Here is a 27,594-nt window from a genome sequence, read left to right on the forward strand (position 1 = left end):
AAAGGTAGTTTTTAATCACAAGGTATTCTGTAGCAGCTCTTTGTACCACACACACCTTCTGAACCACTTGTCCCATACAGGGTCACGGGAGCCTACCCAGTAACACAGGGCTTAAGGCCAGAGGGGGAGGGGACACACTCAGGATGGGACACTAGTCCATTGCAAGGCACCTCAAGCGGGACTCGAACCCCAGACCCACCAGAGAGCAGGACCCGGTCCAACCCACTGCGCCACCGCACCCCCTTCTCTTTGTACCAATCCAGGCTTTTTAAAAATTGCCCCAAAGAAAGTCTTCAAGCAAATAAATAATTATTTATTTAAGACGAGGACAGCTGGTTGCAGATGAAAGTGGAACAGTGGGTGGACTTTATTTTGTATATTTCCTTAGTGAACAGACTGGTCATTGTCACCGCAGGGTATCATGACAGGGAGGAGTTCGCAGCACGTCGAGCAGTGGTTACACACCAATGTCGCGAGGCATTTCTACTCGTTCTATAATGTAATTGTAACTTGTTAATGCTGATTCTGTCACGTGATTTCGTTATTTATTGTTTTTGTCGAAACACATTGTCGTGCTGAGCTGCTGTTTGAATTTTCTTGCAGGGATTATTATCCTATTCTATCCTACTTTTGAGGTTGTTGGATCGAGACCGGTTGGGGGAACCTGCAATCATGGACGTGCGAATCTGGTCGCCGGTTCGAATTGGGGGATCGTTGTGGCACTCTTGATCAAGCTAATTGCCAATAATTAATACAGTGCGAATATAATGAGGTGTAATAGTTTGTCATGTATCTGACGTGATTTTTAAGACCCTGATGATTAAAAAAATCACTATCATAACTATCCGTACATGACACTTAGTGGTACAACTAGCTTTCATTCGCGCTGTACAGTTACATATTTAAGGGCACCGGTTGAATATAAAAGTTACCTTTGATGTTCCATAATCGGGCGCGCGCCAGCCTTCGCGCTCGCCATCATGTACATCCGCGGGGAAATAGAAGGGGGGCCGGGGGGGGTGATCGTCGTCACGCGCGGTTTCTCCTCCTGTCACGTACGGCCACTCCTCCCGGAGCTCCGGGGCCGGACGAGGCTCCAGTGTGGAGGGGAGACAAAAGCGCTCGCGCTCGGCCGTGGACACTCAGCGGGGGATCTTTAAAGTCATGACCTCGCGCGCCTCCACCCGTGAACTCCATTGATTGACAGCGAATTATTGCAGAGCTATGGCAATTCAAGTTTTGAAAGAAAAGATATTTCATTTTGACTCGGCGATGGTGCGCGCATCATGAGTATGATTCTATGAAACCTATGGATTTCTCGTGAACAAGGAAGGATAGGCGTCAGCTGGGGACTTCGGCGCGAGCCCACGCAGGACACCCGCGGACCGGGGGGGGGTCCACGGCAGATCGGTCATGAACGCGGGGGTCCGGAGGTGCGCGAGAAATACCCTGCCAATCGGAGGAGCTGTCACGCCACCTTCTCTCAACGCCGGCGAAACTTTCCTATGAAACTGTCACACGCACGTTTTCGCGATTTTGACACAATCCGGACGTGTCACGTGAAGTCGGCGAGATATCATATATATAATATATATATATATGTAACAGAAGAGGCGAGCTGGAGAGCGCTCACATCAAGTCGGACTGTCAGATGGAGGATGACAAAGGGAAGAGCGCCTGGAAGCCCGATCACAAGTACGCGCTCTGGTACCTGGGCTGCGCGCCGCTCGACCGGAGGACCACCCTGCCCATGCTGCCGTGGCTCGTGGCCGAGGTCCGCAGGCGCGCCGAGACGAGCGGAGCCGGTCCCGTACAGGCCAGGCCGGTGGAGCTCACCCTGGTCCCGCCCGTGGTGCGCTGCGTCCCCGCGGACTCCCGCAACGCGTCCGTGTTCATATTCGAGCACCGAGCGCAGTGCATCACCCGCTTCGTGCACAGCAGCCACGACCACGCGCACTTCGCGTACCTGATCCGCAGCCAGCCCGACAACCCCGAGTCCGAGACGGCGTGCCACGTCTTCAGGGCGTGCGAGCCCAGCCAGGTGAGTCGCGGATCCTACTCCTAATCATCATGTCATGAGAGACACCGTCCAGGTGAGTCCTGGATCCGAGCTGTCATTTATAAGTGACACGTCCAGGTGAGCTCTGGATCGTAACGGTGAGGGCTGTAATTAATAAGAGACAGCGTTCAGGTGAGTTCTAGTTCCTAAGAGCTGTCATTAATAAGTGACAATACTCCACGTGAGTTCTTTTCCAGAGGCTGCTGTGATGGGAGTCCGCTTTGGCTGAGAGCAAACACCATTATATAAAGTTTAGATGACTAACAGCAAGTGAGATAGCCAGTACAGTTTGTCAGCATTGTAACTGTAACATTCAGACTCTGATGTTATTACCACTGGCTGCTGCCGCCACAGAACTTGTTACAGTACTGTTTTTTCTTTTATTCAATCTGAAGAAACATAGCTATTCCAATGAGTTGGACACCTCTCCTGTGTGTTGTTTGGTGATAAACACTCTGCTTAGACACTAGTATCGCTTAAACGAAGTGTGAAATCTCTGGAGACCTGCAGCGCGGACAGCCGGCTGAGCCGAGCGACTCTGAGAAGGGTGTGCGAGCTGCAGGAAGGACCTTTACACTCTTGACATTTCAGCAGGCAAAGTGACTGTTTGCACTGTTGTTTGAAAGGCTGTGCGGAAACTGAAGACGTGTGGCGGCATCGGAATGTATAAAAATTGTTAGTAGGTGCAGCAGGGCAGCAGGTGGTGTGATGGTCAATGAACACTAATCGCATGATTGAGATAATTGTAACGTTGCCCTCTGCGATCCGCAGTTTATCAGTGTCTGCGAGACTGAAGACTGCTGACTGATAGAATGACCGCTCATTTCCAAAAACCTGGAAATAGTAGAAAAAACTGCCGTAACAGTCATCAGGAAAAGTAAGGACATGAATAATAAAAGTAGATGACCATGTCCAGGGCCTCATATATGGTTCACGACCAGATGCCTACCTATAGCAGAGCGACGCGCAGTTAAGTAATTGACCTGCCAGTGCATCTGATTAAATTTAGATGTGCATTCTCTCTGAAATGCATCTCAGTAATGCTGCTTTATTAGATTGCTGTAAAAGATTAAGAGCAGTTTCATAACTCCTTTATAAAGCACAATTATTTTTATTTAGCGTATTTTTTCTGGGGGGTGCGGTGGCGCGGCTGGCTCGGCCGGGGCCTGCTCTGTGGTGGGTCTGGGGTTCGAGTCGTACTCGGTATGCCTTGTGGCGGACTGGCGTCCCGTCCGGGATGTGTCCCCTCCCCCTCCAACCTTGTGCCCTGCATTGCCGAGTTAAGCTCCGGCTTGCTGCGACCCTGCTTGCAACAAGCAGTTGTAGACTCTGTGTGTGTGTGTGTGTGTGTGTGTGTGTGTGTGTGTGTGTGTGTGTGTGTGTGGTTTTGCTGGATGGTACATTTGGTACGTGGTGATCACTGACCATCTCAGTGACTGCGTTTGAACATTGTTTTAGAAAAGAACCTCTCACAAATGTCATAGGATTATGGCAATCACACAGTTAACTTTACCAAGTGCCAAAATATTTTTTGAGAGGAATGGTACTGCATCATCCTCGATGACAAAACTAAAGCAACTCAGGGATGAAGGGAAAGTTTTTGGTTTATTACTAAAGCCATATTTAGTGTTTGTTTGTCTTTCACAAAGTTCGTCTTATTTACATAACATCTTAGGTAAAATAAGTCTTGAGCGAGGGCCATGGGAATATTGCTTACGTAATTACAGCAACCTTGTGACATCTTCATGCCCAAAGAAGGCCAGTGGCCCTGGCTGGTGTGAAGGACCTACAGCAGCCCTGGAACATCCCAACAAAAACCGCACTGATTCATGAACTCTGTTCCCCTTGCAAAATGAAGGAACAATATTAAAAATAAATCCAGAATTTCAGTTTGCCTGGGTTGTGAGTGTTATCAGAACGACATTTCCAGGCCCTTTTACGAGCATATTTTATGGCGTTTACGGTTTTTCGGTGCATGCAGCGGCTCCTGTCCCTGCCATGCTTTGTCATGATCACTTTGTATGTCACCTACTTAAATATGTGAATAGTGACCCTTTCAAGACAGGGTGCCTTTCTTGGGGCTATTACAACATCGCCCAGATCTCTAACCCAGTAACCCTCGAAGAGAATTAGAGCTTGCTGTAGCCTCATGAGACCCAGCAAAAAATGTTATCGGGGTTGTTTCTAGGATTTCTGGAAGTTGTATAAGCACCACCCTAAGCATGTGATGTCAGCTAAAAGCACAGAATTTCCTCAATAAGGTTCAGCTGGACTCAGCACAATAGCATATACAGTCTGGGAAACACAAATATGTGTTCTCTTCAGTGTACAAAGATGAATGGCTGGGTCTCAGGAAGACATGCAAATTTAATTTTCCAGGGTATGCTGTGGAACCCAAAGTGGAGATCCAGATCTGAACATAAGCCTTGGTAATGTCTTTCCTTGGCCAATATTTTGATGCTAAGCAGAGAAGAATTTTGCCTATGTGTGCTGGCACCTCTTTATATAGTAACGCTATTATTGTCTTCTCACAGTCTATTTTTATCTCCATTCCGACCTGCCTAATTCATGTCACATACTTCATACTCAAAGACATTTTCCTTCCGAGACACACTTTGATCATTATTCATTTTGTAGAGTTTTTTGTGGCAATGTGTGCAGGTTTGGTTTTATGACACATATAATAGCTGTTGTCTCCATTGTCCCTGTAATTAGAGAACCTTCCTTAATCAAATGTTGTATCTGTTATTTTGGGTCAAAAGCAAGATTTTTTTTTTTTTTTAACTGACATCTCTAAAATTTATTCGTTAATGCCTTACGATGTTATGTCTGTATATTTTCAGTGTCAGTCTATGCGTTTTTACTTCTGGGAATTGCCAAGTGCCATAGGTTACATTCTATACGCAATGTGGTTACAATATTGTATTGAAGGTGCAATTTTACTGCACACAGTGTGATGTGATTAGAATTTTCCTATTAATTTTGTTCACAATACCCTTTCCAGGTCTACCTGTGTAACTTGGAGTTATAGTTATTTTTCGCTGAGGATTTTTAGTAGAGAAGCTTAGAATATTTATGAGAATTATTCTGTTCAAGTGCACAGGAACAATTTCTGTCCCAAAACTGAACTTTGTAGCCTTTAGGTTTGCTCTCTTGAATTACATCTCCTTGCTGTTTTATATGAAGTTTATGAATATTCTATTTCTTCTTTACAATAGTTTTCTTTTTGATTTTTTCATTGTACATTATCTCTCATGTAATTACTTTTTGTGATTCTAAGAACTGACATGTCTTTGCGCTATTGTTTAAGAAAGCCAGTTGGAGAATGCAGGAGCCAAAAACAGTCCCAGCAGTCCCAAATTCTGCTCACTGATGCTGAGGTGATTAAAACTGCTCTGGCTTATTGAAATGTGGATATTAAGAGAGAGGATGTGTGGGCAGAGATTCAGGAGCCCATGGAGAAGTTAGAGCCCCAGAGCAGCGCTGTGTGGGGTCAAGGTGACTAATAGAGCATAATGACTTGTGTCAATTGGTACAGATTTATGGAAGAGACAGGTGTGCAACTCTGATTGCATATGAAGACCTGAAAAGTAATATCCTGCAGATGGCTCGTCTCTGCAGTGGACCACCACCACTGAGCTCTTTATCGCTGCATCAGAGCGGTCACGGTGCGATGGGAGCCTGACAGTAGTGACCCAACTTCTCTCTAATGCTCTCCCTCTATGTATTTTTTGCCCTGGTTAATCATCACCGTCATCCTCTCTGTCTCCAGGCAGGTGGAAAATCATTAAATTGCTTTGTATGCCGGGTCATACATCAGAGCGTGAGCTGGTTTTTCAATTAGCTTCCTGCACCTCTGGCGCCTCCGTGCTGTTGGGTTCTTGGCTAGAGCCTGCTATGAAAGGGCTTCCTTTAAAAATAGCCCAGCCAGATGAAAGACAACAATTGTGTGCTTGCACGGTAAACACTGCAGCAGGTGGCCAAATGATGTGAAGGTTCACTCCGTTTCGTTCACATTTCTCTTTTCATTATTTACCAGACTGGCTCATATGTTCTGGCTTAAAGGCTTTGCAGCTGAGGAGGCAGTGTTTGAGGTACATACCAAAAAGTTATTTAAAGAAATTATTTCTCCCCCAAGTATTGCATTCCCCCCTTAATTGACGTGTCATGTAAAATGAGGGATTCCTGCAATTACTGAAGACGGTGAGCCATAAGATTAAAACAAGATGTTGTTAGAGGCCTGTTTTTTATCACACTCAAAATAAATTAATATATCATGGGGCGATGCATGTAAAGTTGCTTTGCAACTATTTATATACTACAGACAGTAGCATTTCTTAATTGCTTCAGCCTGGATGAAACTTTGTAGTGATGCTCATTTGGTGACTATAGCATATGGTGGTGATATCGGTGGGGGAGCAAAATCAAAGCAACACTATTCAAATTTCTATAGAGGTTTTGCAATAAAAAGAAGCAGTCGTTCAGTGTTCAAGATACTGGCAACATGATTTTGTTCAGACCCATTAAAATGAAACAGTTTTTTGCCTTCTTGTTATGTTTTTGTCATTGATTTGCTTGCAGATCAGTCAGGAAAAGCATTTATATGTAGATATGCAGAGCTATATAAAAAATCTTCTGGGAAGCGGGTATCATAGTGGTTCAAGGTACATGCCTTTGTCCTCAGAGGTTCTAGGTTTTAATTGTACTTTCTGCCGTAGTATCCTGAAGCAAGGTATTTATTCTGAATTGCTCCAGTGAAAAAATTATTGATCTGTATGAATGGTGTGAACAATTCTGGGTAGCTTAACACGTAAGTCATTCTGGAGAAGAGTGTTAGCTAAATTAGTAAATGTAAATGAACTCTGCTTCATCTGTAATAACATATATAACATACAATTGAATTAGTTATTTGAATTTATTGACAATATTAATGAAGTTATTTTATTCGGCGAAATGATGTTGGAAATTTTTGATCAGCCATGTGTGGACAAAATATTATTGTTTCTGTTTCTTAATATGAACCTTTTCAGACATACTTGCGGACTTAGAGTGTTCACTTTTTCCATTGTTTTGATACCAGCTGAGATATGTTGCAGATTGGGCATGTAAAAGGAAAAGCTGCGCCCAAGGGCATTCATAACAATGGTATTAATAGTAACTTAACCCATTGTTATAGTAAGGCAGCTGGAAGGTCACTGTGACTTGTGTAGAGTATTTGTACAAAGCTCTCAGTCATTCCATAACTCTGGTGAATAAGAGGTTGTTTGCTCTTCAACATGTGACTAATGCTTTCCAGAGCTTCTTGGTGAATGTTTATCTTCCCGCAATACCTGCTTGAGAGAATGGTTCCTTTAAGAGCCATGTGTTGTGTAAGTCTTGGTAGCTTAACTTGGTCTTCAGACTATGGACATTTGTTGTTTCTTCTTCCCTAGTAGGTAGTATAATGGTCAGTGGCACCATCTTACACTCTAACCCCCTAGCTGAAATCCTACCTCTTCATATAGTACCCTTGAGAAAAGTACTTACCCTGAATTGTTCCAGTAAAAATTACCCTGCTGTATAAATGAGTAAATCATTACAAGATGCTTGGAGAATATGTCACCTACAAATGTAGCATAGCTGATCACCCTTCCACCTTCTCAAATTCAACTTCCAACATCAACTGTGTATGCTTAGCTACTTAACATTATTTACTCTTTTATACTGCAAGTTAAATTTGACTGCACTGCTTCAGGGCAAGGGCCTTATTCAAACGTTGCACAGCAGGAGGTTGGATTTGAATTCAGGTCCTTCAGCGTGTCCTTAAATTGCAAGACACCAGCTCTGTCCGTTATGCTACCTGTCGATGCGAGCGTTGGTTAGCTTCAGTGCCCTGTGTCTGTTCCAACGACAGTTTTAATTCTGGTGTAAATAATGAACTCCTTGCGAAAAGAGGAACTCTCAAAAGCATCTTATACTTCGTCCTTCACCCCCTGTTTTCATCTAATGTGAACCGAAGCGCAAGCGGAAGGGCCCACAGGCTGTTTCCATATTCGTAAGACAATCAGCGTTAGCCAACAGTCACAAGTGAGCGGAGCACAAAGAGCACGGGTTTCTCCTGCCTTCAGGCCTCCATGTGCTTCTCAGCCCATGTGCTGGCTTACTGTTTAAGACCAAGGGAGCTTTTCTTGGCAAGCTTTAGCTAGGCCCATAACACATATTTAATACGATTCAACTGGGGAATTGACTGCGATGAGTTGGTTTTGCTTGTAAGAGGGTCATCTGGTCTTAGAGATATACAACTGATGGGCATTTTTATCCTCATTAGCACAACTAGTTGCAGATTTGCATCCACATTGATTTTACACGGAATTGCGTCAGCTGCAGCACACAAGTTTGCTGATCCTGTTTTTAAAGTGAACATGTGAAACCTGCTTTCTGAAGTTACCACCGCTTACTTACTTTATACATTTCAGTTGTCCAGAACTGTGTATGTCATGCTTATTATAGCAGCCGGTCTTCGTAAGCAAAGACCCCTCCGGTCTCTTTAAAAGTTCTTACCAGGACAGCAAACAATCAAGATTTGCACTGTGCTTAGAACACTTATGCTCTTGTTTCTTGATAATACAGTAGGTCTAGATGTATTCTTTGCAGATTGTTGTATAGAAAAAAATCTGATGATATTCTGTGCCTTTAGAAATTGGATACACTTCTTAGAGCAAATGTTTCTTTGTCCATGGTCAAGGCACACAAACTGAGTTTGTCAGTGCATTTAATCTTGTCCTTGAACGCAATTAACTGAACAGCTGACATGTCCATACAGTGTGGAGGTTATGTTTCAGCCTCCCTGACATTTCACATTCTGTGTTACCAGAGTACAAACATGAGTTATTATGTATAGGCTAACATTACAAGGCGTCTAGCTGTGATGGGAAAATATGAGTTAGGGAAAAATCAGCCATGGTGATGTGGAGCTGACTTTTGCCATTGGAGTTTTTTTCCTCTGTCATTTTTGGACGATGGCTTTTAGTAGGATTCCCTGAGATTTTTGCATCGGCTCAGAGAGCCAGAGGAAAGCAGTTAACCTATGACTGTCACACACTTTTCCACCAGTCCTGTGTGGAACCTGTCTGGTGTCCATTACTCTGTCCCAGCCAGACTCCTTGCAGGAAATTTGAGCTACTCCTTGGCCTTCTGCCTGGTTATGCCAGTGAAACTGCATTTATTTCTTCAGGATGTGATATATCTGATTGCAAACAGGTTTTATTGGTCGTCTGGCGTTTGAAGGTGTTTTGTTTTATACCACACAGCAACTACAGAAATGGACTGTGTGCCTTCGGATTCTGTATATTTTGTGAGCAGTGCTAAAGCGTTTAGATAATTGCAATGGGAATTTGAAAATATCTGTCATGCAAAACAGCTGTGTGGAGTAGCAGGGAGCAAACCAAACATTTGAAAAAGCAAAGGCGCCCCTCTAAAGGCATTATGATCTTGTGCTGAACAGTTGTATTCCTTTCTGTGTTCTAGAAGTGTGTGGTATTGCAGTTTTAGTTTCTACGTTCATAATGGAAAATTCACCTGGCCACTCTTCTGTTTAGAGTTATCAATGTATCTACCTGTACCATTCCTACATAACCAGGTCGGAATGCTCAGATTCACACTCTTGTGCTTCCTCTAAGTTTGTGATTTCATTAAAGTTCATTAAAGTTCATTGTTGTGCTTTATTCTATATACATATTGAACTTTCCTTCACATGAGCTTTTCTTCCTTTCTACCAGGTTCCAGAGATCATCAGCAGCGTCAGGCAGCTGTCGAAAGCTGCTCTGAAGGAGGATGCGAAGCCCAAGCAGGACACAGAGGAGGCCTTCTACAACTCACAGAAGTTTGAGGTGCTCTACTGTGGCAAAGTAATGGTGGCTCACAAAAAGGCCCCCTCCACGCTGATCGATGACTGCATGGACAAGTTCCGGCACCATGAGGTAGAGCGAAAGCGCCTCCACCTGCTGAACGGCAAGCGCAGCTCTGTGGATTCCTGCGTTGAGTTCATCGTGGGTGACGGGGAGTTGGGTGGCAGGCTAGGGCCAGGGGATGTTGCAGCCAGAGAGGAGGATGAGGGGAATGAGGAAAAGGCCACTGGAGAGAAGGGTCTTAGCAGTAGCCCCAGCCTGAGCAGTCTCCGAGGTGCCCTGCCCGACTGTATCCTGGAGGACTCAGGACCAGAAGAGCAGCCGGAGTTTCGTGCTAGGTGTAACAGCCTGAAGCCCAGGGAGACGGGATACATGGTCCCAGAGCGCAGGAGGCATGCTAGTGCTCCAAGCCACGTGCAACCCTCCGACGCAGAAAAGAACCGGACCATGCTCTTCCAGGTACGCTTCTTCACACCTTCACCAATCACTCACCTTCTTCTTCGTTACTGCCTTTAATGTTTTTTTTAATTTACACTTCACTTTTTCCAGTGTTAAAGATGGATAGACTGGGGAACTATGATCAATTTCAAGAAATGCAAGCAAGGCAAAAACGTATTTTTTAGCCTTTCTGTGTGTTTAGACTTTCTTGTGCTAAGAAAGGCAAATTAATTCTGATACACTGCCAGGGCATTGTCTTTCTAATGCAACGTGTTTCTCTTTCATGCATGGCTTCGAAATTACATTTACATAAATTTTTTCTGTAGCTTTGTAAACCTTGTATTAATATAAAGCCGTTGTTTGTTGAAGCGAAAATCTTTGGCTCACAGCTGTTGAGATAGATCTGAATGTTTTCCATTTTATGTAAGCATAAACTTTTTTTAAAAGTTTGTTTAGTAGCCAGGGTGCAAGTTGAGGTCACTGTGGCATTAGCACTGACAGCATTATCTGCACTTCATGTTTTTCAGAAGCCAAGTTTCATTCTCGCTGGCCTTGATTATATGTGTGTTTAGACTATAGGAGATTCTGGAAATAGCTATGAAGTCTGTCGTAAGACATCAATTATAATACTGTGGTCTTTTTTTCTTCTGTATCCTTGAAGAGAGCTGTTAGTTTTGGTAATCTTAAAATCTGAACCTTTTCTAACCATAGGTTGGGCGCTTTGAAGTAAATCTCATTAGCCCCGAAAGCAAGACAGTAGTGCTTGAAAGGAATTTTAAAGATATTTCTTCCTGTTTGCAGGTATGTATTCTGTACATGTGCTTGGCTTTTGTAATATGTATATTCACCCAAATCCACTTTCATTGCTTCATTACAGTACCAGCCAGGAGTTTGAAACAGGCTTTTTTTTATATCCAGGCCATCAGCTTGAGCTATCTTTGACGTTCCTTCTTCATCAGAAAGTTCTAGAGCAACTTTGAGATGTGTTTTGGGTTCTGATTTTGCTGAGGCATGAAAGATTGCTAGGTTAACAGAAACCCTGATGGAAGGGCATACCTACCATATGAAGTATGCTGTGAGTCAAGCTGACTGAGACTGGCCAGCTTAGCTGACCAGCTTAGCAGACCAGCATGCTGCCTCCTCTCTGATGGACAGTGGGAGCCACACAGTTCAGAAGTAATGTGTTCACCATCTCTGCACCTTCCAAATACCTGGTAGCTCGACCCGTATATTTCAAATTTTGAGTCATCTGTCCATAAGACCAACTTCTCCTCCTTAAGTGTCCAGGTTCGAATTCTGGCTCAGACAAGTCTGCTTTCAACTTTTGATCGGTTCTGTAAACTGCTCATGTGAAACATTTAAAACATTCCCCTTTAATAAGTATTTTAAACCTTCTGCTATTTTTCTCTTTGGCCATTACTCAAACTTGATATATATACTCAGATTGATAGATGTGACACAATGCTTGCATGCTCTTTAGGTAGAAGTTATCTTGCAATGTTAAACATAAACAATTCATAGCAAGACATAAAATTGTGTCCTCTGAGCTCCCTCTTTGTTTTTGTCAACTTTTTTTTTATTGTATGATATACAGGGAATTAAACAAACAGATCACTTTGGTTTCATCTGTCGTGACCCAGGGGAGTCTGGCCTAAGTCAGTATGTGTGCTATGTGTTCCAGTGTGCCAGTGAATCTCTGGTGAGTGACAGCCTTCATCTGCATTCTTTTTTTGAAGACTGATACCAAGGCTGTGGTTCTCAAAGACGTCTAAAAATTGTGCCGTGAAAGAAGACTATAAGAAATTATGTGAATATGTTCAGTCTAACATATTTAAATTCTGACATTTCCCTCTTAATTATTTGTAATACCTATTCTCAGTTGCTTTCTGATTTAGCAGAATGTAGTATGTGAAATGTGAACATTTGTTCAAAAGGTATATTTTGGAAGCAGCACAATTTTTCCGCAGTGCAATTTGGTGAGTAGGATGAGAAATTGGCAGAAGACTGCAGGATTTTAACAATATAATTTGGAAAATGATAGAATATTGTGCTGAACAAATGTGTTTGGAGAAGGAGATCACACAGAACACATTGGTTTGACAGTTAATGCATTTAAATGATATGTTTGAGGACTGATTGAGGACATTTTTTTTAATTGACAGATACAGTAAATTATGGATTAAAAAAAAAATTAAATCATTTTGGGGATATTTCATGGTGTGTCTAAGAAGGAATACAGATTTAGCAAAGGAAAATAAGAGTTTGAAATGGGTATGCAGAGGAACAGCAGGTTTTGAATGTCGTGATAGATAGAGGAGATTTCCCTTCTGACCTTGTGCAGGTGGACGAAGTCATGCTGACTCTGAAGCAGGCCTTCAGCACAGCTGCCGTTCTACAGAGTGCTAAGACCCAGGTGAAGCTGTGTGAAGCCTGCCCCATGCACGACCTGCATAAGCTCTGTGAGAGAATCGAAGGTACCCCCCCCGTCCCCTCATGGACAAGCGCTCTCCCAATTTCTGATGTCTCAGAATTTGGGAACAATCAATGATTACCATTACATGTCATTCACGCCAGCTGGTGTGTTTGTCTCCTCAGGTCTCTACCCCCCGAAGGCAAAACTGGCCATTCAACGATATCTCTCTCAGTTGACCGACAATGAACAGGCTGATATTTTCGAACGTATTCATGTGAGATTACCTTCACAGATGCTGAGCTACTGACCTCAGTTATGATTTGGTGGCAAATGAAAGAGGAATTAAAACCGTACCACCACCGTAACTGACTACTCAACCCACTGGATTATACTCCTGGCAGATTACACTGAACAGCGTCACTGATAATTCATGAAAATCTCATGATTACTTTTGGTTCATTGTATCTGAAGTTCAAAACTCAAACAGATTGTCTGTGTTGTTCTCTGCGCTCTGTGTCTGTGTAGAAAATGAAACCTGCAACTGATCAAGAGGAGAACGAGTTGGTCATTATCCACCTGAGACAGCTGTGTGAAGCAAAGCAGAAGACACACCTTCATATAGGCGAGGTTCAGCAGGTAGCCGCCTGAACTGTTCCATGCCATCGCACTGCTGGCATCATTGAGATTGTGGTACTGTGTGCTGTATGACTGGGTTGCATGACTGCTTCCATTTCCTGCGTCATCAGAGAAGGAAAAAAAAACCCTGAACTCTATGACCCAGCAGCCCTGTGCCTCCTGCATAAAGGCTGCATGGAAAAACACTTGACAGGCAGCTGGGTTTCCATAATATTAGCTCAAGGCACCGTCCCAAGCCTAGACACCTCTCTCAGAGCACAGTTGAGGGCTCTGAGACCATTGCAATGTGTCTAGTCAGCTGACAGACTGAACCAAAATCCCTTCAGAATTCTTAAGAAATTTCTTTTTTTTATCTAATATAAGAAAAGAGACAGCGGGTGGTGTGTTGGTTAGAGCAACTGTCATGCAGTCAAATATCCCAAGTCTGAACTGAAATGGTAAATAATGCAAAGTGGCTTACTGTTTGAAGCCAACATTGTAAGACACCTTGGGAAAAGGTGTCAAATAAATAACTGTGAATAATAATAATAATAATAATAATAATAATAATAATACAATAAGGGTCTTAAGTACAGTTTGGAATATACTGTTTGTAATGATCCATATATGTTCCCCTGCAGCAGAACACCTCAAACAGCACTGTTTCAGACAGCAGTGCAACCGGGGGACGATTCAAGCTGGACATCTTTAAGAGCAAAGCTCGTAGCTCCTTGACCAGCTCGCTGGAGAACATTTTCTCAAGGGCAAGTGTCCTTTATGATATATATGTCTGTTACTGCTGGAGCAAGAAAACTTCCTTCAACCTTTTCACACCTTATAAACAATAACACACACTGTGTTGCTACAGTTTTGATGTTCCTAGTTGTACTTGTGAAGGAAGGCTTCTGGCTGTCATACTACAGTGTACAAATGTCTACAAACGATCAAGCCTGAGACAGTGTGTGCATAGCCCTGGCTCCGTTTACTAATGTGTGAACTGCCGTTTTTTTGATGGTTACATAGTTAAAAAGTACCCCCTTAGAGACACACTCAAGCAGCAAATGTGATAATCTATTCATTTTCAACCTGTGCAAATCCATACTTAACAGAAGGATGGAAAAAAATATAGAAAAATTTGTACCCTAAAGAATTTTGGTATTTTTTAAAGGTACTGAGCTATTTTTAATGCATAGACAGCAATGTAACTAGGACGTAATGTCTCCTGCCCAGGGTGCGAGCCGAATGCGTGGGCGACTCGGGAGCATGGGCAGTATCGGAAGCTTCGATCAGGTCGGCATGCGTACACCATTTTTTCATTCTTCTCCTGGTTTCAAATCCACTGACTGATATGTTTTTGCGCGCACATCGGTGTGTCAGTAAGTCAGTAAGTGTGTTTCAGTGCATGCACAGGCCGAGTTGCTGCTGTTCTTCATCTTGTGACTTGGTGGGACTCAGACAGTTTGCCTTCTTGCAGTGTTTTTGTGGAACAGCACATTGGCTATGACTCCCTGGGGTTTTCTCCAATTTCTCTTCCTGCCCTTGTGTACAATCGCTCGCTGCCAACTGGTTTGCCGAGGACATGCGCAATGTTTGGCTTCTGTTTAAATAATGTTGACCATCTCCGGTGAACAGACTGTCCTGTAGAAATGTGATGGGGACCACAAATTAACCATCCAGTCAAGCACCGCAGAGGCATTCTTAATAAGATTCATCAGCCACCTGCAAGATCACATTATCTTGTTATGATCAAGTCTTATCTTCATTGTGCCCTGATTTAAAGCTAATTTTATGAACCGTGACACTAAGAAAAAAGTGTTCCATAAAAAATTATTTAAAAACACATTGAAAAAAAAAAAAACACTAGTGTCAAACAGATGTTGTATACAGTATACATCATACAACATTGCATTATTTAAATATAGTGCATTAGTTTCATGGCTTTACTTAATTGTTGGTCAAAAAAATACTTTGTAGATGTTGTTCATTTGATTTATACCAAAATATTTATCTAAGGAGGGGGGTGCGGTGGTGCAGTGGGTTGGACCACAGTCCTGCTCTCCGGTGGGTCTGGGGTTCAAGTCCTGCTTGGGGTGCCTTGCGACGGACTGGCGTCCCGTCCTGGGTGTGTCCCCTCCCCCTCCGGCCTTACGCCCTGTGTTACCGGGTTGGCTCCGGTTCCCCGCGACCCTGTATGGGACAAGCGGTTCTGAAAATGTATGTGTGTATTTATCTAAGGTCTGTTTGTCTAATACTGAGGTTTTCATGTTAGGTCCTGGCCAATCTCTGTCTTTACCAATTTTTGATGGTACACGTATTTATCGTAATTACTGACTAATCTGCGCGTATTTTATTTTGTGCATTTTATGAGACAAATACAGACATACTTAGACATTTGTTTTAGCATTATGGATATTGCATGAAAAATGCAAATAATGATTATTCCTCAACTAATGCTTTTAGTTTAATTGGAATTGTTGCATTTGTTCGGTGTGCAGCTCAGTAGTGACTATATATTGACGTGGTAAGATCTCACAAAAACCTGTACGTGCAGATGTGTGCCAGCAGCAGGACTCAGAACCACAGCCTTAAGGGGCATTTCAGATGACGAAAGAGAATCTAGAGGCAGGATATGGTACCCAGATCAGGAAACTGTGTGTTTGGGCTGACAGGAAACACAGAGATCCTGGCCTGCTGGGAACCAGTCTTTCCTCTGCATGCTACAATAAACAGCTGCAAGATACCATATTTTCCACATCTTGTGCTGTTAAGGACGTGGACCTGTATACAGTCAAGCACCTGCATGGAGAGTTCTGAAGAGCTCTGAATGTTGTGTTTACATGGTGTGACTTTCCAGTCAGCTGTAACCGGGCTGCGAAGTTCACTCAGGGTTTATTATATCTCACCGGGTGTGGAGTTGAACCTGAAAAGTTGCTGTGTGGTCCAGAGCAGAAGGTCCTCGGTGCGCCTTTAGCACGACTAGTACAGGTGGAGGCCTCTGCGTGTTTGAGTACTCAAGAACTTGTAGAGGTTTCTTCTGAACAATGCAGTACTAGAATGTGGGTAAAGTCAAACTCACTTTGAATAGACAACGCTACGATGAAGAAATTATTTTGCCTTCTAATAAATCTGTGAGTGATTGAATGAGCGATTTAGTTTGTATCTTGTTCGGTAAATATGCTTCAAGCTTGAAAAGGATGTGATTTACATGCACCGCAGGGCCGGGGGCTTTTTGATTTTTGAGGTACATGATATACAGTTGTTCTGTGCAAAAGCTTTTAGATTGGACACCTCTGTACGTGTCATCATGTCTGTGCTTTTGACTGCTGATGTCGCTGCTGTACCCTCTGAGTGAGGTGTGTTACTGGACAGTTAAATGTGATGATTAATAGAGATATTTGTGTCGTGTCTAATATGTTGTATGGTTTTCTATACTGGTGGTGAAACATGGACAGGGCTGTTAACATGATGGTCATACAGGCACAGAGAGAGTGAAGGTGGACATGGCCAGGTGTTTATCCGGTACCGCGGTATTGCTGTATCCCCTCAGGATGACATCTGCACCGACTCTCCACCTGGGACACCTTCAAGTCTCTTCCCGCCGTTTTGTGAGGAGGACCCAGAGGATCAGCAGTTCCGACAGCGCGCCCATACCCTTAGTCACCTGCCTGCCAAGAAGAGGATCTCCTTCAGCGAAGCACAACCCCCAGCTGCCAAGGCTCCGCTGCGCAGGCATCAGTCTCTGGCCCCCGAGCTGCTCCAGAGCACGTAAGCAAACATCATTTGCTCTTCACTACCCATTACAGCCCTTGAGCTGCCCCAGAGCAGGCAAGTGACATCACTTCCTGTTGTGAGAAGTGAGCTGCCCCACAGCAGGTGTCATTCCTAATTGTTTTTTTTCCCATGTAACTGCCAGACGAAGCTCTGCGTCATATCCCTTTGTGTCACACAATCACACTGGTTGCACTTACATAGATCTTGGAATATGGGCAAGATGTTTATGCTGTGAGGAGACCCCTGGAACTTTGTTTGGGGTTTCTTATTTTACCATAGTATTCACTAGAATAAACACCATATTTATAGTCACCAATGATTTATGTGTATGTGTGTGCCCATATATGTAAAACTATGTTAGTTTTTTGGTTATAGACAGGTGGTAGTGTGGTGGTTAGTGCTCGTGCCTTTGGATACAAAGGTCATAGGTTCAATCCTTCTCTCTCACTGTAGTACCCTTGAGCAAAGTGCTTCCTCTAAAGTGCTCTGGTTGGATTACCCAGCTCTATCAGTGGGTAAATAATTGTATATTTGTGGTAATTATAACCTTAACATTATAAGTTGCTTTAGAGAAAAGTGTCAGCTGAATGAATGTGTTAAACTTTACCTATAAATCATTCTACACTTCTGGACAGCATAAAAAGGGTAATTTTTCAAAAAACAGTTCCAATTACCCATATATAAAATGTATAAAATGTAAAGAATTTCAGTTTTGTCATTTATTACTGAAAGTAACGACACGGTACCAGTTCTGGTTTAGCAATTTTTTGTTAAGTTAAAATACGTCTAGAAAGTCATTCCTTCATATAAAGGATTTACAAAATTCGCCGTGAAAGATACAAGTAAATATTTCACGAGCTGTTCTTTTTGCTTCACTGATCTGTTTTAGTTCATATTAACACTCTGGCTCATCCTGTCCAAGTGTCCCCCACTTCAAGGTTTACTGTCTTCCTGCTCATGGGTGCTTTTACAGGCTCTGTCTGGGGTGCACACCTTCCGATTTTATCTCGGCTGTATTTCATTCCGTTTTAATCTTCATTCAGTTTTAATCTTCTGCTTTGCTGTGGTGTGTTTTGGGTGGCTCTCGCCTAGCCCCGGTGACGTCACAAGAACACACAGCCTTTCAGAGACCGAGCCCTCCATCAGTCTCCCCTACTCCTTCTCGGCTCCTAATTTTCTGAAAAGCTTTTACCAGGGTCCCCTGGGTTCACTGGGGTCACTGGTCGACAGCAGCATCCTCAGAAGGTGAGGGGACAATGAGGCAGACACAACGGGACTCCAGCAGTTTGGGATTTCTTTCTACTACAGGTGGTCCCTGATAAGTTGAAAATATCATAAGTCGAAAATGCATTTAATACACCTAACCTAGCGAACATCATAGCCTAGCATACGTGCGATGGCCATTACGGGCTTGCCATCTTCATGCTGGGCAATTATCTTGAGTTTCTCTTCAGGAGTAATTGCTCTTCTCTTCTTCTCTCCAGTAGCAGGAGACACAGATGGGTGTTTCTGCGACATTATAGATGCACAAAACACAACATCAATATGGGGGTATCTATATAGCGACCGTGTGATAGGCTGGGAGGTGTGGATTGATGCCGTTGGCCAACATCACAAGAAAGTATGGCACAGCATATTGCTTGCCTGGGAAAAAATCTAAGTTCAAAATTCGAAGTGTGGTTTTTCCTGAGTGTCTATCGCCAGCTCACCATCGTAAAGTCAAAAAATTGTAAGTCCAACCATCATAAATCGGGGACCACCTGTAGTTTGATTGCTGTTCATGATTTTTAACAGTCTGTATTTCTCGTTTCCCCTTGACTGTAGTGCACTTTGTCTTCTTTTCATTGCTCTGCCAGATGGTTCCTTCAGGCCTCCACATGCTATTGCTTGCTCTAATAACCTAAGAACCTCAAGTAACACAAAGAATCAGAACAGCTAATTTTTCTGTAATATTGAAAACATCAGTGTGAACACGCGGTGCGTGTTTCCTGCTTCGTCTCTCCCCTGTAGACCGAACTGTATTTTCCCTGTATCAGCAGACAGAATTTTAAGCTACTAAGTAATTGTCAAAAGCTATGTGCTCCTAATTTTCATAGACCGGAAACACAGCTCTAATCTATTTAAAAACTAATTATTATTACTTGGGGAGTGCGGTGGTGCAGTGGGTTGGACCGGGTCCTGCTCTCTGGTGGGTCTGGGGTTTGAGTCCTGCTTGGGGTGCCTTGTGACGGACTGGCGTCCCGTCCTGGGTGTGTCCCCTCCCCCCCAACCTTGTGCCCTAAGTTGCTGGGTTAGGCTCTGGTTCCCTGTGACCCTGTATGGGAGAAGTGGTTCAGTAAATGTGTGTGTGTGTGTGTGTGTGTGTGTGTGTGTGTGTGTGTGTGTGTGTGTGTGTGTGTGTGTGTGTGTTATTATTACTTTTTAAAATAATTGTGTTCCTTCAGGGGGTGCGGTGGCGCAGTGGGTTGGACCACAGTCCTGCTCTCCAGTGGGTCTGGGGTTCAAGTCCCGCTTGGGGTGCCTTGCGATGGACTGGCGTCCCATCCTGGGTGTGTCCCCTCCCCCTCCAGCCTTACGCCCTGTGTTGCTGGGTAGGCTCCGGTTCCTCGTGACCCCATATGGGACAAGCGGTTCTGAAAATGTGTGTGTGTGTGTGTGTGTGTGTGTGTGTGTGTGTGTGTGTGTGTGTGTGTGTGTGTGTGTGTGTGTGTGTGTGTGTGTTCCTTCATGGTTTTACTAGCTGTTGTATAATGGATGAGCACATGGGGATGCGTTCAAGGCCAACTTCAGAGAGATGACTTTAGTTTCTGTCCCAGCCAGGTGTACTAGGCATTAATCACACGCAGACACTCGGGTCCTGGGCCTTGCTCCGCAAAACTGATGATCCCATGAGGAGCGGCAAAAAGGGCAAGCAGAACGAATGGGGAATACTCATGGCCAAAATAGCTGCTTTCAGGGGCAACCGGACTGCTCTTTCCCACATCCCGGGATACCACTCTCGCTGGGTTGCCAGGAGGCTGTGAGGGGTCAGCCTGGGTCAAGGAGGCGTAGATGGAAACACTTTACGCACAGCGTACGACAGCTGGACTTACGCAGAACTGCTTTGCAGTGCTTCGATTCTACGCCTTTGTGTTGGTAGAGCTTGGTGTTTACTTTTCCGAACTTGTCTCTCTGCGAAGTGAAAGACACCAGTGTCAGGGTTAGCATAGCTTTGGAACTCACTGTTCAATACTCTTGCTTGATTTTTAGAGTTTTTTAAAAAAAAATTCTTACATGAAAACTCATTCCAGCCTCAGTTACTCTCATAAGTGCTTTTGCAGCTGAGTGGCATGCCCTCGAACCCCTCCTGTCGCCCTCGAACCCCTCCTGTCGCCCTCGAACCCCAGCTCTGTGCTCGGTCGGGGGTAGCGGCTTACCTGCAGTCAGAGGTGGCCGTGTAGTAAAACTTCAACAAGGTAATTAATGAAACGGGCCCATCGGGCTGCGGTGTGGGAGTCTGTCCGAGTTACAGCGTCTCCCAGGGCCTCAAAGTGCCCTGCAGAGAATGAGCAAACACACTGCGTCTGCTGTGTATCAGTCTGGCCTTGACTACACAGAGCTCTATAAGTCATGCTGACATCAATGCCACCTTCTGCCTTTGAACCAATAAAAATTTCATACACTTATTTGCCTATTTATAGATATTGATTACAAATAAGCAAAATATTGGATGATGATTCGAACGTTAATGGTATGTGTAAGAGACGAGGCGGGAGACAGGAGATGCAGTCGCCCGTTGCTGTGGGCTTTTATTTGCCGTTAGATGGGGGAGAAGGAAGGGGACGGGAAAGGGGGACCAGGGAACAGATAAAGAGAGGTTTCGTGCTGGTCGGGGAGCTGGGAGAGTCGGGTCGGTCAGGACGCGGGCGTCGTCTCAGGGACCGGGTTCGGGTTCGCCTCGTTCTCCTCCTCGGTCTCCTCTCTCTACTGCTGGGCACCGGGGAAGAAATAGGGAGTGAAATCAGCCCCAGCTGTGGCTGCTTTACCCCCGTCTCCGCCTCCTCCCCGGGCGGCCTCGGCGTGCTACAGTACGTTTCTTAGATTGTCTCTCATTAAACCAAAAATGAAGCAGCTATCATTGTTGGGAAACAACTAATTTGCTGCGTTATCTCTAACATCTTCCTCATTCTAATGTGGCTTACCCTCATTGTCTGAATGTTTTTATCCTGGAGGAGATCACATTAAATTGTCATACCTAATTCTTTGTTTGTCGTTGTCTTGCTTCATGAGTCATAGTGCTAAGGTGCCCTTCATACTAATGTAAAGGATTGTTCTGAATTACTTGCTGTATTGAAACAGCTGTATAATATGCGTGTCATCCTGCGTTACCCTACAGTGTGTGTGTACTGTGAATGGGGGAATGTTAGTGTGTGTCTTTGTGCCTTTGTGTTGTGTGGTATTGTGTGGAGTCTGTGTTGCTGTGTATTGGTGTCTACGGTGACTGCTCCCTCGACTTATTGCTCTCTGCCTTCTGTCCTTCTGCAGTAACTGGGAGGGAAGGAGGAGGACCATCACCGGCTGCTGCGGTGACCCTTTGAATGTCACTGCTACGGCTCGCAAAATCTCCTGGCGTCAGAAGATTTTCCTCCAGGTGGCCTCTCCCACGAACAAGCCCCTGGGCTCTGGGCCTCATCCAGGTGGGTACTGCACACAACACGGCCCAACGCTCCCACACCAAAGGATGCCCACACTCTGCCATAGCAACAACTCCCCAGTCCCGTTATTGACATTGCGTCTCTGGTGGGTTGGACACGAAAGATGGACCAGACGCAAGGGAGCTCCTGCCCTTATCCCCACGTGCTGCGCCCAGCGGTCAGGAGTCCTCCACCAGCCAGCTGCTTCCAGAGAGGACCCCCTCAGGGACACGAGAGCACCGCTCCCCAGCCGAATACCGGGACCTGTGGAGAGAGACCATCCACCAGCAGATCCTGCTGCTGCGCGTGGAGAAGGAGAAGCAGCATGAGGAGGGTCAGTGTGCTCTCCTGCGTCACACAGCCATCTCTCACACTTATCTTTCTTCGGCCGCACACAGAGTGTCATCAAGCATTAGTTACCATTTCATTCATTCATTCATTCATTCATTCATTCATTCATTCATTCATCTTAACTGACTGGTTCCATTTTTGAAAGAGAAACATCACTGCTGGTGTTTGTGAGAGCTGACTGCCAAAGTGCTGGCTCTTCCGAATGCCATGCGATACACATATCTGCGTCAGTAATGCCCTCTCGAGGGAAGGTCTGCGTGTCCCGTGTCACTTGTCTCATTTACATTCGGCAGCAAACAATGGTATCAAGTCACAAGTTTTATTTTCTGTGCGGTTTGTTCCTTGCCTTTCTACAGAGGTGACTAGAAAACAGATTTAAAACCTGTCTGAACAGACGGGTAAGAAATAAGCAGGTTACATCACATGTTTTGTGGTCGTGTGTAATAGTTGTACGCACTGGTGTCATGGATAAGTGCTTAAATGGGATGGTTTTGGAGTTACGGAATATAACGGGGCAAAACGTTTAGTAGTCAGTTTTTACACAGCTGTTCCAGAAGCAATGATCTCATTGACATGGACTGAAGTCTGCAGTCTGACAGTCTGAGGTGAGGAACTGGTGAGCTGTTATCTGTAAATGAAAGGAAATAGGCTGATATGTCCACCCAGTCACACCATCCTTTTATTCATCTTGTCCACTTTTGACAGTGAGGAGAGATGATTTGCATGTGCAAAAAATGAAGCTGGACTACGAGGAAGTGGGCCCATGTCCCGAAGACGTGCTGGCCCTGTGGGAGAAGAAGCTGAGCGCTCTGAGCCGATCCAAGGTCCAGTGGAGTACAGAGGAGGCCCAGAATGCGGTCAGCGTGGGTAAGCACATCCAGAACTCCCTGGAAGCCATTACATGGCTGCTCCCCAGCCGTACTACTTCTGTCATGGTCTTCCTCCCTGGGCAGTCTCTGTCTCTGCTGTTACTTAGGTGTCCCAAAGAGCCGCCGTGGGGAAGTGTGGCAGCTCGTTTCCCAGCTGCACCGGCTGCGTCAGCGCATCCCCTGCCGAACGCAGCCCACCGACACACCCTACCAAGACCTGTTGAAACAGCTCACCGCCCAGCAGCATGCCATCCTCGTTGATCTGGGTAAGGCCTGCTGGAACAAAACCCAAATAATCATAACAATTCAAATATTAAATCTTCTCCTAATTTTTAGTGCATGTTGCATGTTGCAAAAAAAAACAAAAAAGATACAAAAAATCTGAAAATAGTCACTCGGGGGAACATCCCAAAACAGCTAATTATGTAATGAAGGCAGCAGGTAGTGTAGTGGTTAAAACCACCACCTTTTTACTCAGAAGTCCCAGGTTCAAATTTCACCTTCTTCTGTAGTTCCTTTGAGTAAGGTATTTACTCCAAATTGCTCCAGTAAAAATTTCCCAACTGAATAAATGGATAAATTAATGTAAGTTGCTTTGGAGAGAGGCATCATCTGAGTATCCCAAAAAGATAAGACTCAGCAGTTTTTGCTTGAATTCTTGATGAGTTCCGGTTGCTTCATCATGAATCACTGTGAATAGCGCCCCTGTGGAAATTCTATAATTATTACCTCTATTTCCACAACGGCGGTGTTGATGAAGGTGTGTGTGTGTGTGTGTGTGTGTGTGCACGTGCAGGACGCACTTTCCCCACACACCCATACTTCTCAGCCCAGCTGGGGGCAGGCCAGCTGTCCCTGTACAACCTGCTGAAGGCCTACTCCTTGCTGGATCCCGAGGTGGGCTACTGCCAGGGTATCAGCTTCGTGGCTGGCGTGCTACTGCTACACATGGGTGAGGATCAGGCCTTCGACATGCTCAAGTTCCTCATGTATGACCTGGGCCTGCGCAGGCAGTACCTGCCCGACATGGCCTCCCTCCAGGTGGGTCCAGCAGCAGCAAATAGAAAGGCTCATGGATTTTGTGTTGTCTTGGTGGATGAGAGCTCTGGCTTTTGCCAAATCCAGTTGATCCTGGATCCATGGTTGATGGTTCCAGTTCTTCTTCAACAAGTCCATGTTACTGATGGACTTGGTTTCTGTCCATTTATTGAAGGGCTGCTGCACTTCTGTGGTCTGGGTTTTGCACTCTGGTTGTGCATCTAAAAGAAACAGAACCTCGGTGATCTTCTTGCCCAAACTCATCATAATTCACTGTGCCATTGCGGTTAATCCTTAAACAGGCGTGGCAATACTGAGCAGCAGTGACTTGGCCAGCTCACGTTCGGTAAGCACAGGACCATGAAATAGTGCGGCACGTTCTGTAAATTCTCCCTTTGCTCCCTCAGGTCCAGATGTACCAGCTGTCCCGACTGCTGCACGACTATCGCTGGGAGCTGTACAGCCACCTGGAGCGGCAGGAAGTGAGCCCGAGCCTGTATGCCGCCCCCTGGTTCCTAACCCTCTTCGCATCGCAGTTCCCCCTGGGCTTTGTGGCCCGTATCTTTGGTATGCATCATCACACTCTCCACTTAACTGCGCAGAGCCAGTTTGGTGCACGATACGCAAACCTGAGCTGTATGTATGCACACGCATAAGGAAAAGGAAAAATTTCATAAGTACTAGTGAAGCTTAACCACTAGACACTAAAAAAGAATCTAAAGGTGAGAATTGTAAATTGTTCTTTATACTTAATTTGACATCATGTAACCCATTATCTCAATATTAGAAGACCTCATAGTGGTTCTACCCCTTAAAAACAATTTATTAAAATAAAATGTAATGGGTCTCCCCAGGGGCAGAGCGGTAAAATTCTGGGGATCCCCCCCGCCTCACATGTGGTCTGTGAGGGGAAGACCATAGGAACACGCGTTAGCCCTGATTCCCCCGAGAGTTTGGCATGGCAGGGGTCCTCTCCCCTTTGCTGCTCACAGAGACACCTGTGGTTGGTTGGGCTCCGATAGGTGTGCTGTTGAAACTGGTCGAATGTCAGTCTTCTCTAAATGTCGTTTTGCACATGGAAATCTTTATCCAACAGTGTGCAAAGAAGCATTCAGCTTACAGCAAACAAAAGACAGAGGTGTGCGCGTGTGTTCGCTCCTCCTGAGTTTGGAAGTATGGGGGTTGAGCTTTGAGGTTTAGCCATGAAGGCTGGGTATGCTGCAAAAATGGATAAATTACGAACATATAACTTATGAGAAGAAAAGAAAGAAAAACCATAACCAAGGTGGGCGTTCATTGTTGGTTCCTTGTGGTTTCCTACAGATATCCTGTTCGTCAAGGGCACCGAGGTCGTTTTTAAGGTAGCCCTGTGTCTGCTCAGCAGCCATGAACAGGAGATCATGGAGTGCGACAGTTTCGAGACTGTGGTGGAATATCTCAAGAGCACCATACCAAACCTCACCCAAGCCCAAATGGAGCACACTATCTCCCAGGTGGGGAGTCATTCTACACTGTTATTACCCTGTAGGCCTGTATGTGTCCAAATGCTGGTATCTGTGTGGCAAAACAGGACAACTGAAGCTTTATCATCATCTATGCTCAATGATTACTTTGTGAGGAACTGATTTACCATGATGGACTTCATGTATTGTTTGAAATTCGCAGTGTGTGTTACACATATAGCTACGATTCAACTTACAATGTAATGTCTGTACAATGAGCAATTTGAAATTACTCACCCTTTTATGCAGCAGATTGGTTTTATTGTATGAACCAGGGTAAATATTTTGGTTAAGAGTGCTACAGCAGGAATAGGGATTTAAAGCCAGGACATTCTAAGTGTAAAGCAACATCTCTTGTATGTGTGTGTGCGTGTAATGTAACACTGATGTGTAGATGGGAAGAAAACTGCAGTGTGTCTAGCACTGTAGGATACTACATAGTAGTTATTGCCTGTCACATATTTGAGAAAAGTGTCTGTCTGCTAAATGAATAAATGAAAATCAAACCACTATGCTACTTGCTGCTCTGGACAGACACTTAGGAGAAAAAAACTGATTTGTAGTGTGTTGACCTTTGCATTCGACAGGTGACGGAAATGGACATTTCCAAGCAACTCCATACGTATGAGGTGGAGTACCACGTTTTACAGGACGAGCTGCTGGAGACCGTCCGCCTGCCTGATGACGCCGACCGTCTCGACAGACTGGAGAGGACCAACAGTCAGCTGAGGAAGCAGAACTTGGACCTTCTGGAGAAGCTGCAGGTCAGTGACGCCCTGGAGTTTGCATGTGTCGGGGTGTGCAAGCACCGCCTCTATGGGCTCCGTTTACTAACACGCAGTGTAATATTTTCTCCACGTATGACTGCATGTGTCACCAGATGGAGCCAGAGCACAAATTTCTTGATGACATGGAAACACAGGAGATGTGCTTTCAATATCCATAAATGATCATTTAATATTTCACTTCTTATTCAGTTTGCTAAATGCTCTATATCTTATCCAGGTCCAGAGTATACTTTGCAGCTGGCCAAATAAAAGCTTTTCAGTCACTTCAATTATTTTTCGTTTTCAATAAATCTGTGTTTATCCGGTCTTTGTAAGTTAGGGTACAATGGGTTAAGGTACAGAGAGTCAAAATTATCTGCATGGAGGCGAGTAGGAGTGCATCACTGTGTACTGCGTCTCCGACAACGTGCGACGAAGGTTCCCGAATTCGTCGACCCGACCGCGTGAAGGGAAACCCCTCGTTTTCCTCCTGCAGGCTGCTCGAGTGAAGGTGCAGAGTCTGGAGGCGAACGTGGAGAACTTCCTGTCGCGGGAGACCAAGATGAAGCACGCGATCCGCTCCCTGGAGCAGGAGAAGGCCTCCTACCAGAGGACGCTGGAACGTCTGCGCGGCTGCCTCCCTCCGGGGGCTCTGCTGGACGTGGAGCTCGCCGAGATCAGGCCCGGCTCCAGCAGCAAGCTCAAAGCCGCACACAAAAGGCCCTGATGAGCAGCTGCACGAGGCGTCCTTCCTTCGCTCGGTGGAAATGCATCTGAGCAGGCTTGAATTTAGAGTGCTCCTCACAGTTCGTGCCCAGGACTCTGTGTGTGTCCAGAGGGGCTAGGGCTCCCGCTCAGCAGCATAGGACTCTGGATATCCGCTCTTGGCCTCGTTGGCATCTTGGAGGTGCTTCCAGCTGAGCTGTGTACTGTTCCGCGTGTGTCTTCAATCTCGCATTGCTTAACTCATTTCTGTGGCACTTTCACTGTTCACCCCCCTGTTAATGTTTTAATCAGACATGGTCACACTCTTTACACTCTGCTGTGATTTAATGAGGAAAGAAAACAAGATTTCTTTTTTTTTTTCCATTTTAAATACTTGAAAATGAAATGAATGTACTTTCCTTCCAAAGAACATTATGGTGTTGTGAGGGGGAAAAAAGTCGGAAAAAGACTTGTTGTCTATGGAGATACATAAAGCTTTATTCTTCA

At 44.9% G+C, this 27,594-nt stretch overlaps 1 protein-coding gene across 4 annotated transcripts; it reads left to right on the forward strand.

The window, feature by feature from the left end:
* Positions 1 to 1,154: 1,154 nt before the first annotated feature.
* LOC108920465 (TBC1 domain family member 4-like) lies at positions 1,155 to 27,594 on the forward strand. Of its 4 annotated transcripts, XM_029257996.1 has the most exons (20): positions 1,155 to 2,041; positions 9,817 to 10,404; positions 11,095 to 11,184; positions 11,978 to 12,082; positions 12,725 to 12,857; positions 12,979 to 13,070; positions 13,322 to 13,432; positions 14,053 to 14,175; positions 14,642 to 14,701; positions 16,959 to 17,176; positions 18,275 to 18,427; positions 21,707 to 21,858; positions 21,980 to 22,189; positions 22,912 to 23,073; positions 23,183 to 23,341; positions 23,872 to 24,116; positions 24,521 to 24,680; positions 25,437 to 25,606; positions 26,203 to 26,379; positions 26,879 to 27,594. In XM_029257996.1, the coding sequence occupies exons 1-20, from the start codon at positions 1,652 to 1,654 to the stop codon at positions 27,107 to 27,109; spliced, it is 3,729 nt and encodes a 1,242-aa protein (XP_029113829.1). In that variant the 5' UTR covers positions 1,155 to 1,651; the 3' UTR covers positions 27,110 to 27,594. The 4 variants fall into 4 exon arrangements, with proteins under 4 accessions (XP_029113829.1, XP_029113830.1, XP_029113832.1 ...); XM_029257997.1 differs by lacking the exon at positions 18,275 to 18,427; XM_029257999.1 differs by lacking the exons at positions 1,155 to 2,041; positions 9,817 to 10,404; positions 11,095 to 11,184; ... (10 more) ...; positions 22,912 to 23,073; positions 23,183 to 23,341 and adding an exon at positions 19,530 to 19,545 and having other exon boundaries at positions 23,836 to 24,116.

Source organism: Scleropages formosus, chromosome 14 (genome assembly GCF_900964775.1).
Source record: "Scleropages formosus chromosome 14, fSclFor1.1, whole genome shotgun sequence".
Lineage (NCBI taxonomy): Eukaryota > Metazoa > Chordata > Actinopteri > Osteoglossiformes > Osteoglossidae > Scleropages > Scleropages formosus.

Excerpts from the sequence above, each read along its gene's own strand:
- LOC108920465 (XM_029257996.1), top strand. The coding sequence starts at position 1,652 with ATGGAGGATGACAAAGGGAAGAGCGCCTGGAAGCCCGATCACAAGTAC. Across the intron at positions 14,176-14,641 it reads TGGAGAACATTTTCTCAAGG|GGTGCGAGCCGAATGCGTGG; the intron begins GCAAGTGTCCTT and ends TCTCCTGCCCAG. Across the intron at positions 17,177-18,274 it reads CCCGAGCTGCTCCAGAGCAC|CCCCGGTGACGTCACAAGAA; the intron begins GTAAGCAAACAT and ends GCTCTCGCCTAG.